This window comes from Eumetopias jubatus, unplaced genomic scaffold (assembly GCF_037043125.1).
Source record: "Eumetopias jubatus isolate StellerSeaLion01/CBP00866 unplaced genomic scaffold, mEumJub1_p1.0 scaffold_2, whole genome shotgun sequence".
In the NCBI taxonomy this organism is placed as follows: domain Eukaryota; kingdom Metazoa; phylum Chordata; class Mammalia; order Carnivora; family Otariidae; genus Eumetopias; species Eumetopias jubatus.
Window position 1 is genome coordinate 46,235,588 of NW_028274808.1, and position 11,659 is coordinate 46,247,246.

The following is an 11,659-nucleotide window of genomic DNA, read 5'->3' on the forward strand; positions in this document are numbered from 1 at the left end:
AAATAGATAATGAAAATGTAATATATATATATATATAAAATATCACAACAATATATAATATATAATAACAGAATATATATAATGGAATATTATTTAGCTTTTAAAAAAAGAAGGAAATTCTGTCAGTTACAACAATGTGGATGAACTTGAAGGACATTTCATGTATACTAAGCAAAATAAACCAGTCACAAAAAGACAAATATTGTATGATCTCACTTATATGTGGAGGCTAAAAAAAAGCAGAGAGTAGAATGATGGTTGCCAGGTGGGGGAAACGGGGAGATGTTGGTGAAAAAGTACAAACTTTATGTCATGAGTAAATTCTGAAGGTCTAATGTAGATCTTGGTGGCTAGAGTTAATACTGTATTTTAAGTGTTCCCAGTACAAAAAAAGTAACTAAGGTGATGGATGTGTTCATTAGGTTGTTTGTGGTAATCATTTCACAATGTATAAGTATACTAGTCATCATGATATGTACTTTAAATATACACAATTTTTATTTGTCTATTATACCTCTATAGAGTTGGAAAAGCATTTCTTTGTATATGCTTTTTAAAAGAAATGGATAAAAATAAAAATAACAGGTAAAAATTAAATAAATGGGTGAAGATAAGCCACGTAATAATTATAAGCAACAAATACAAGAATTTGGTTATAAAATGTACAAAAAATAACAAACAAAATTTAAAAGAAAGCTAATAAGCATAAATAAGATTAATTGATATTGACAATAACAAAATGCCTAATCGGCAACTGTGATGTAGCAAGCATAGATCCTTATCAAATCAAAATAAAACTTGATAGAAATAATAAAAGAAATTGTACCTATGATTACAGAATCTTTGATAAATTAACATTTGAAAAATTAGTAAAGATATAGACATTTTAATAATGGGTTTATATAAAACAATATTTGAATGTACCCTATATTCATTGCAGATATCTCTCAAACATTTATGGAGGATTTCTTCTTCTACAGAAGATTCTACATGTGTTTTTTTACAGTAGAAAAAATCATGTAAATTCTAAAAGCAAGTTATTAATTCATATGGGTAACTTCATTTCCAGGTGTGCAGCAATGGTGAATGTGTGAAACTTGAAAAGTTCTACAATTCAACCAATTGCTCTTCTCAATGCAATGAAAATGCTGTAAGATTTGACTCCTTTTTAAATTAATGTTTTGCCAGTCATTTATTTACATAGGACTTCATTCCTGAGTGTGATGTGTGTGTGTGTGTGTGTGTGTGTGTGTGTGTGTCTGTGTGTGTGGTGATTTTTAAATCAAATATACATTTGGGATCCATTTTTTCATGTATCATCCATAAAATTGATCTAAAGATCCAAACCAGTATTACACATAGATATTTTCAGTATTGCAAGTGTATATTTTATCATTGGACTGATAATCTAGAAACCCAGTAATTTATGCACATATGAAGTTTAAGCCTGATGTTTAAAGTTGGATCTATCATAATGTCACTTATAGTTTAATTATACCAATGTCAACATTAACCTAAAGCTTTTGACAAATCAACAAAAACTTATAAATACACATATTTATAATTTTTGTGTGTATATATGTATCTATATATATCTAAATATCTATATAAAATATATCTAAGTATATAATATAAGATATAATATAATATATATCCAAATACTAGCAGTACCTAGTAGTTTGCCTTTGTGGATAACATCTCTCCTTAACCCAGTTAATCAGTAACATATAGATAGTTTTATATGTATCAGGTACTCTTTCAAGTACCTTACATATATATTAAATTTTACAAGCTTCACAACAGCCTTAAAAGGTGGGTACTACTCCTATACCCACTTTTATAGATGGAGAATAAATCACATAATGTTATGTAAAAGGAAAAGCTGAGATTTAAGTACAGAAAGAATGCATATTCTTAATCATGACACAACGCTCTTTGATGAACTAAACATGGTGCCACCACTTTTTCTCATGTTAATATCATTTCATTACTACTAAGCCTAGCTAGATCTGGCTATGATATGTCTAACTCTAGCAGAGGGCTATTCCTTTAATAAGATTGATGCCATCTAGAAAGATAAGTCAAGCCATCTTGTTTATCTGGTTTTGAATTTGTTAGGCTCATTCTCTTGTCCAAAGGCCATCTTCAGAAGTGGTTGCTTGTAATTTTGTTTGCTTTTTTTTTCAAAGGTTGATTCTGATACACAGTTTAATCAGTAGAAGTATGTGTGTGTGTGTGTGTGTGCGTGTCTGTGTGTGTGATGTAGAACTAAGCAAAGTGAGGTGTAAAACACACACATAATCTGATAAAATTATATGACTGATTGCTCTTCCAGGTGGATGGCCATGAACTTGAGTGCCAGTGTGAGGAAGAACAGGAACATGTGGACTGGGGAGAAAACTTCAATGTTACCAGTGAGCATCCTAGACTATAATATCTTGCATATATCCAAAGCCTAGACAATGAGAAAGCTTTTTGCCTTATTTTTGAAACCTAATTTGTATATGTTGTGTTTCTGTGTTGATTTGCATGGTATTTTAATTATTTCGCATATTAAAATACCCAAATTTGAATTTACAACAATTGTCTTTTAGAATCAATATATCTTCTTCTAGTTAAATTTGGATTAGATCTTCTAAGAACCCATAACACAACAAGGCCTTTTCTATAGTCAGTTAATAACTGACAGTCAAAACATTTCCTGCTGATTGTGGTTTTTAAACATAATGGAGTCTTGGGTGGATTGTCAATGGCTAATATGGATGATAATTTCTCTAATGTCTTGGTCTTTTACTTTATATTTTTTTAAAAAATTGGAGGAAGGGGGAATTAAAATCCTTTAAGGAAGGGAAAAGCTGGATTGCAACAGCTCAGTTAATATGCCACTGTCCTAAAATTGATGTCCTGGCTAAAGCTTATGTTTTTTAATGTTGCAGATATATCCATCCTGGTTGTTGTGCTTGTCCTGGTTATTATTGGTGTTGGGGTAGTCGTATTATTAATTCATTACCAGAAATGTATTAAGTTGAAGCAAATTCAGAGGTATGTATTTTCTATGTGTTGAAATGGGACCATTACTGAGAATATATAAGCTTTATCACCACTGATGATACTCCTTGGGGGAGAAGTATAACCCCTTACTGAGGACAAAGTAAGAGTAACTGTAAATCGAGCTTTTACATATTTATGTTCTCTTCTCCAAATGCTTATCCCAGTGGTTCCCAAACTTCTTTACACACTGGAATCATAGGGATTTTTTTAAAAGAATGCTAATTTTAGTTCCTACCTCAGATTTAATTGTTACAGGGTGTAACTTGAGTATCAATCTTTTAGAAATCTCCTAGATGATTAAATATTAACCACAGAGTTATCTAATTGCTTATGTCAATATTCAATTTCCTTCTTGACAGCCCACCTAGAGATACGCTGGGAGTGGAGAATAAAGGATACTTTGGTGATGAGCGGCAGGCAAGAACTGAGCCAATTTTACCTGATATTCATCCCCTCCATGTAAGAAAATGCCATTTGCAATAGTTAATTAATTGATTTAAAAAGAAGTTGCACATGTTTTTGAAGTGGAACTAGGCCTAATCTAAGTGACATGGGAGAAGCAAAAGAACAGTTTAACATAATTCCACACCAATGAAGGCTTCAATCTACCTGTGGGCAAGGAAAAGATGGCAGGACACAAGCAAACCAAGACTCTATTTTAGAGCAGCATATATTAGTTAAATAAAATATTGATTTGTGCACTATTGGAAAAATTTACAAACATAAACTATATTTTGGGACATAAAACAAGTCTTTTTTAAAAGAATTTATTTATTTATTTGAGAGAGAGCATGACCAGCAGGGAGGAGGGGCAGAAGGAGAGGGAGGAGCAGACTCCCCGCTGAGCAGGGAGCCCAACACGGGGACTCAATCCCAGGACACTGAGATCATGACCTGAGCTGAAGGCAGATGCTTGACTGACTGAGCAACCCAGGCACCCTGGGACAGAAAACAAGTCTTAACACAATTAAAAAAATTGTAGTTATACAAAATATGTTCTCAAAATAAAATTTTATTAAAAATCAGTAACAGAAAAATATTGGGAAAATCCCCAATTGAAAATTAGATAACAAATTCTAAAAAACACTTGGGTCAAATAAAAACTCAAAAGGGAGAATAGAAAATAAACTAAAGGAAAATGAAACAAAACATACCAAAATTTGTGGGAAGTAATGAAATCAATAATTAAAGGAAAGTTTATAGCACTAAAGTCTTATGTTAGAAAAGAAGAAAGGTATCAGATTGATGATATCAGCTTTTATTTTTAAGAAACCAAAAAATTTAAAAAAAAAGAAAAAGAAAAGCAAATAAAGCTCCATGCAAGTAGAGGACAGGAAAATAATAAGTACTGGGCACCAATGAAATTGAAATCAAAACAAAACAAAAATCACGTAAGAAAAAAAATGAAAGCAAAATTGTTCTCTAGAAATTAATAAATCTTACAAATTTCCATTCAGACTGAGCAGAAAAACATAAAAGAGTCAGCATGACTATCAGGAATCATAAAGGTGACATTACAGGAGAGTATACCCTTATCAAATTGACAATATTTTGAATATGGAGATTAATTTGGAAAATTACAATTTTAATATATTTGACAGTGTAATTAGTGAACTTTTTGAAAGTTGCAAATCATCAAAGCTTTTTCATGAAAAAATAGATAAACTGAATAGCTCTGTATGTAACAGAGAAAACTAAATTTGTAGTAAAAACCTTTCCACAAAAAAAATGGTGAATTCTATCAAACATATAATGATGAAATAATACCAATTCTACATAAACTTTTCCAAAAAATGGGAGAGAATCAACATTTCCCAACTGCTTTTATAAGGAAAGTATTTTTCAGTTATACACCTAGAGAAAAACATTACAACAAAGAAAACTATTTGCCAATACTTCTAATAAATATGTGTATAAATATTAAATTTTAGCTAATTGAATTTCACAATGCATAAAACGGATAATGCATTGTGACCAGATGAGGTTTATCCTAGGAAGGTAACGTAAAGTTAACATTAAGGACTCAATCAAGCTAATCCACTGTATTATTTTACCAAAAGTAAAATCATATGATCATCTCAACAGATGCAGGAAAAGTATTTGAAAAAATATCTAATATATATTCCTGATAAAACTCAGTAAACTAGGAACATAAGGAAACTTTCTGAACCTGATGAAAGTATCTACCAAGAAACCTAGAGCTAATATCATATTTGTGGTTAAAAAACTGAATACTTTTCCTAAATATCAGGAACAAAGCAATGATGTCCACTGCCACCACTTCAATTAACCATTTTACATGAGATTATAGCCATACAATAAGGAAAAAAAAATAGAAAGAAAAAAGTAAACTGTTTTGATTTGCTGAAGACACAATCATCTATCAAAAATCCTATAGTAAATAAAAGTGAATTTCGTAAGATTTTAGGATACAAATTCATATGCAAAAACTTATTGTGTTTCCATATATAAACAATGAGCAATCCAAAAAACAAATGAAACCACAAAATAACATTTACAGCAGCATCAAAAATATGAAATACCTAGAGATAAAGCTGACAAAATATGTAGATAGAAAACTATAAAATATTGATGAGAAAAATTTTAAAAGACCAAAATAAATGGAGGAAATACACTGTTGGGTCAGTTCTCTGCAAATGCATCTGTAAATTCAAAACAATACTAATCAAAGGATTGGCAAGAGTTTTTGTAAAACAAATAAATAAATTTAACAAGGCTATAAGAACAATAAATGAAAATTAATTATATTTCCATATACTAGTAACAAATAATGTGGAAATAAAATCAAAAATAAAATTTGAAATAGCACCAAAAATGTGAAATATTTAAGGATACTTCTGACAAAATATGAACCAGAACTATATATGGAAAATGGCAATATGCTGCTGAGAAAAATTTTAAAAGACCTAAATAAAAAGGAGTATATAGATTCACATGTATATTAATATATTGATTGATTGCCAGTTGATTTGCTAATTGATTCCTTACAAAGGTGCAAAGGCAATTCAGTGGAGAAAGAACAGTCTTTTCACAAATGGTGATGGAACAACTGGATATCCATATGTACAAAGACTAACCATGATCCATTCCTCAAACCAATAACAAAATTAACTCCAACTGCAATATACACAGAAATATATGTATTTTTTCCTAGTAAAAATTTAAATTAAAAAAATGTACAAACTAAATTATAGTGTTGAGAGGTAAATATTTGGGGGGTAAACATACAATGACATGCAAGAGTGAGTTCATTATTTTAAGTAAGGAATGTGGCTAATTTGAGGGATGGCAATAGTGATAGGAAACTTGAAATGGCAAATTTTTATTTCTTAACCAAGGCAGTGATTTCAAGGATATTTACCTTAAATAGTTCATTAAGCCATGAACCTGTTTTGTGTGTGTGTTTTATCTGTATTATATTTTCCTGTGAAATGATTAAAAATAAAGGACAACAATACCAATTACTAGTGGGGATATGGACAATGAAAACTCTCATACACAATTAAGAGTTTAAACAGTACAACTATGGGGGAAACTGGTACTATTAAAACTGATTGTACATATACCCTATGACACAGCAGTTCCTGTCATATGAATACACCCAACAGAAATCCATACATGTATATGGGAAAACATTTAGAATTATGTTGCAGTAGCATTATTTGCAAAAAGTGAAAACAATAAAAATGTCTATATACAAAATGAACAAAATCCTATATACTCATACAATGGAACATTACAGAGAAAGTGTGATAAATGAACTACTGATATCTACCACATGAATAAATCTCACAAACACACTGTTAAGATGTCAAATCCAAAAACACACTGTATGACTCAATTTTTATCAAGTTCAAGAACTGGCAAAGCTAATCTATGGTATTAGAAGACAGGGTAGTGATTACCGCAGGGGAAGAGAGAATCTTCCAAGAAGGAGATAAAGTTTTATTTTTTGATTCTGGGCAACTTTGAGCAACTTTCGTTGTGAAAATCCATCCTCTACACTTGTACTTGTGCATTTCTTTGTGTATATTTTACACTAAAGGAAAAGTTGATTGAAATCACAGCTTTAGCAATATATGAAGACCTAAGAGAAAAACCAATAATCTTGCAGAAGTCCGTACAATTAGTGGCTTGTTTACTACCTTTAACAACAGCTATGATTTCTAGTGCATTCAGCTCATTGAAAAAAACTGTAAGTGTCCAAATTAAGAAGGTACAAAGTCATTCCCTTAAAAAAAATTAACCATTGAAGAAAGCATAATTGATAAGACAATACTGATGAAATTACCCAATAGGACTGTCTTGAAGGAGGGAATATAAGCCTTAAATTCAGAGGCTAAGTATTAGCTGACCATTATTAGATGCAAATGCAAATGAAAATATGATAATGTTAGTATTTTTAAGTTAGGATTTTTTTTTGGTTAGTGGTGGCCTGGTAACACAGCTCCAAAGGTTTTGAATGCTTTGCTCCAACTCTACGTGTCACATAAGCCCTGTGTTTCTTACTTCACAATATTGCAGAACATGCTCCCACTCGACCCCCAGAAATACATATATGCTTTTACTGAACTTCACTCGAGTATTTAAGGATGGTTAATCTTTCTCTGGTTATATGATGGTTTATTATTTTTTATTATGCCATTGATGACCCCAAGATGATAAAGCAAGTCTTAATTGTCCACTGGAATGGATGGAAAATATTGTACAATAATTTTTAAGCTTAACACTTAGATTTGTTGATATGAACAACATGATGCGAATATCAATCTTGTATATTTGCCTTGAGGTTTAAATAAGAAACTATGTAAAGGTACTTATCACAGTGTTTGCTAAATATTAGCACTTAATATGTATTAACATGCTTCATGAATTAATATGAAAAACAGTTGCACTCCTGGAAATGAGAGTCCGGTGAAAAGTGGCCTGAGTATGGGATCAATGATGAATATTCACAGAAGTCAACCAGAGGTTCACATAGAGACCTTGGGGCATATTTGTTTCATTTCCAGAATGCAAGTTCCTTAATAATAATTTTAGTTAAATGAGGGAAAGTAAAAGAGGAACTTAACAAATATTTGTTAGATATATAAATAAATTAAATTCACTATTAATGGTATATGTGCCATAATATGTTATAAACACAGGTTGTATAGGAGAGTTTGTGGCACCAAATCTCACATTTAAGCTTTCTGTATTATTTGTTATAAAGTCATATAAATAACAGTGATTTAGCTGATGCTTGTTTGACACATTAGTTACCCATCAAAGGCCAGTTTTCAGCAGAATTGTGGTTTGGGAAGGGTCTTTTGATGTCCTTTCCCTGTTACATTAATGATGCTTAGGTATCTTTTTCCTCTGGCACCCAGAACCTCTCCTAGGTAGGTCCTGTTTCCACTGGATCATGCTTTCTAGTTGTATTAATGTCCACTGGGGGTTAACAGAAAATACTTTAAAGAGGACAACCTCATCCAGGCATATCTGTAAGTTCTGGAGGTCCTCAAAGACCTTCAAGGTCCAAAAAGGTTGTAGCTGGTTATGGAATTTCAGACATTCGGACAATTCGATTAAGATTTGGAAGCTGAAAGACTTGCCTTGTACAATTTCCTCATAACTCATAAAGAAACTCCCATTCTTCTCGAATTAAGTTTGTTTTATAAGTTCTTAGACTCCTTCATTATAAGAGAATAACCTAGGGAAGAATATTTTTCCCATGTGTTTTAGTATTTGTACATTACTGGGTTGTATTCCAGAGAGAGCTAGAAAATTTATACTGTGCACTTAGGAAATAGTCATACTTGCTTGAATACTAATTGCAGGTTAATAGTATCTCTTTTCACTAGCAAAGAACTGCAGAGTCCTTGGAGAGGCTTCCAACCAGTTTTTCAAGTCCACACTACATCACACTGGTATGGTCCCTTATCTCCTTTCTGTTGGTTGTACTAATTTGTGGCCATTTCAATAATAATTTTGGTGCCATTTAATCATTTGCTGGTTCCTTGAATACGTCCAATAATATAACATAGCTCTCTGATTTGAGGCAGAAATAAGACAGGTCCCATTTATAGCAGGGCTAGGATTAGTTTGAGAAGAGCATGAGAAGTTATGCTTGGTCATGCACAGTCAGATAGTACCTTTAGGTAAAATATTGACATTGTGTTCATCATGAACTCTTGGGAATTAGTTTTGATTTTTTAAAACAATGCATTAACACATTATTTATCACAATTCCTGAGTTTGTTTGTGCCCCTCAAATGGTGCTTTCGAGATGAATGCCTCACTAACTCTACCCTACCCCCAACCCTCAGGGGTCAAAACCCACTGATGGCTTCCAATGGGGCTTTATCAGCCTGAGGGCTTTCCACTGACTGAGGTGTATTCCCTGATCAATATTAATGAAAGAGAAACACATTAGTCAAATTAGCATGCAAATGCCTTAGAGACTAAGTCAAAAAAAAAAAAAAAAAAGAGTTATTACAGGAACTCTAGGATCTCCTGAACTGCTTAGAGTCTCTATTTCTGCATCTGTATTTTCAAGGTCCATAGTAGAGCTGGGCACTGAAATCACCAAGATTCTCAACTATGTATTTTTTTTAAATCAACAATTCTCATTATGCTTTCTTTATTTATGGCGAAAAGGGTGTGATTAAGATAGCTTTCAGTCTGTGGTTCCAAAGAATTGTCCCATCACACAAAAGGATCTCAGAGTATGCCCTACAGTTGGAGTGGAGATGAATAAGCATTTCTCCCCAATCTCCACTCAACCAGTACAGTCCATTTTTATACATTGTTTTTACTGGGATTTCAACAGATATGTTTTCTCAATGAAAGCCCTAGTGCTTGAAAAATGTTTGGAAATCTCTTACTAAATACACTGTTGGAGGATCCACCACAAAGTTTACAAGGAAAAATGGTTTCTGATAAGACTTCACTGGCCAGAACCATCCCCCATCCTCTCCCATAGCAATTTACAAACTTTCTTAGATTTTTCATGGATCAAGAAGAGATGGTCTGCATGTGTATGTCTTCATGTGTATTTGTCTATGCATGATATGTGGTACAGTTCCTGACACAACAAAGTTTATTTATTACAGAAACCTGCAAATAAAGATCCAAGAGGAATCGCTGATCCAGATCCAAGTGCCAAAATGGTAGGTTCCTGTGACAGATGGTACCACCCCCCCACTTTTTAATTTTTCAAATGTTAGCATTCTTTGTGTTCTTTACCTACTCATTGATTACATAGGGACACGCTCTGTACTTATCAGAAGAATAGGATGGTTGGAATTGTTTTCTGTTATATGCTAACATTTCTAACAGATAATTCAACAGTGCGTGTTTTAGCTCCAGAGTTTCTGACCTGACTGCAGGAGCAAGCTAGAATTTGATAGTGTCAGAGTCTTAACACATGTTAGACATAATAAAAACAAGGCTTTTCTTGTCAAGAAAACAACTTTTCTTGCCCAGGGTATACGCACTTATGGTTTTCATGAAGGATTCTAAAGGACGTAATAGCACTGGTAATTAAAGAGAAGGTACATTCTTCATGAACAGTTATTTCATGATGGTTTCATCAAAGTTTCACTTACCCAGTCAATAACTAACTATATCTGAGGGATGATTTCACTCTTGAATTGCTATGGCTATGTTAGAAAATTTATCAAAAAATTGTGATTTTTGTCAAAGGGAGACAAAATGAGCATTGTTTGGCTACGTTTCAGAGTTCATTCATCCATTCATTGATTTCTGTTGAGTTCTACAATGTACTGGGTTAATGTGAAGTTTCCTCCCACAAAACATTCTTCCTCCCACAAAACTTTCTCTGTTGGGATGGGGAAGGAAGGACATTTCTAATGGTCCTTCCTACTCATAATGATGGACCTGTCTCATACTGAAGAGCAGAGAGAGATGCTCCTTAGTGCAAGCAAACTCTTTGACTTCCTGTAATGAAAAACAAAATGATTTTCTTTTGATAGCTTGTTCATTTTATAATGATTGTTTAATTAGCCATGTCTAAGGAGATTGGAAAAATGTGAGTAAATGTAGTACAACAGAATCCAGAAAAGTTACTGTAATTAGCAGATAAAATTGGGTAACTGAAACATAATATGCTTAATAGACTTTAGAGAAAATAACTTCTTTTTAACCATCTGTTTCTATTTAGAGCTTGAAATTGGATATCCAAAATGGCTGTGCAAGGCTAGGTTGAGAATTCTGGAAGAAAGATCTTCACAACCTTCCCTAGACATTTGCTACACAAACCTCTGGCAGTTTTTCAAAAGTTCTTTATCAAGACAGAAAATGTTAACAAGAAACAACTTCTTTCTATAATATTTACCTATAGAATTTACAACCTCTAGTGTAGACAGATGCTACAAAAAAAATCTTAAAGTTTTTCCAATGTTTTTTAACCTAATACAAAAATAGTCTCCTTGCTCTAGTGTTTTCCTAAAAAAATGTCAATCTAGTTACTTTAAAAAGACTCAAAACCTTGAGGATATTAAATTATACCTCCAAGTCTAAGAAGCAAAACATTGCTTATAAAAGGTTATTTCTTTGGGAGCATAAAACTACTTACCTTAATTGG

The 11,659-nt window shown here is 32.4% G+C and overlaps 1 protein-coding gene across 1 annotated transcript in view; it reads left to right on the forward strand.

Annotated features, from left to right (window-relative positions):
• The window catches only part of ADAM7 (ADAM metallopeptidase domain 7), a 94,749-nt gene extending 83,468 nt beyond the window's left edge, over positions 1 to 11,281 (forward strand). Inside the window, exons 17-23 of the mRNA XM_088021425.1 lie at positions 1,070 to 1,150; positions 2,336 to 2,414; positions 2,937 to 3,042; positions 3,411 to 3,510; positions 8,916 to 8,981; positions 10,167 to 10,223; positions 11,237 to 11,281. Of these exons, the coding sequence (XP_087877551.1) occupies positions 1,070 to 1,150; positions 2,336 to 2,414; positions 2,937 to 3,042; positions 3,411 to 3,510; positions 8,916 to 8,981; positions 10,167 to 10,223; positions 11,237 to 11,281 (534 nt within the window). The remainder of the gene's footprint in view (positions 1 to 1,069; positions 1,151 to 2,335; positions 2,415 to 2,936; positions 3,043 to 3,410; positions 3,511 to 8,915; positions 8,982 to 10,166; positions 10,224 to 11,236) is intronic.
• Positions 11,282 to 11,659: the final 378 nt, after the last annotated feature.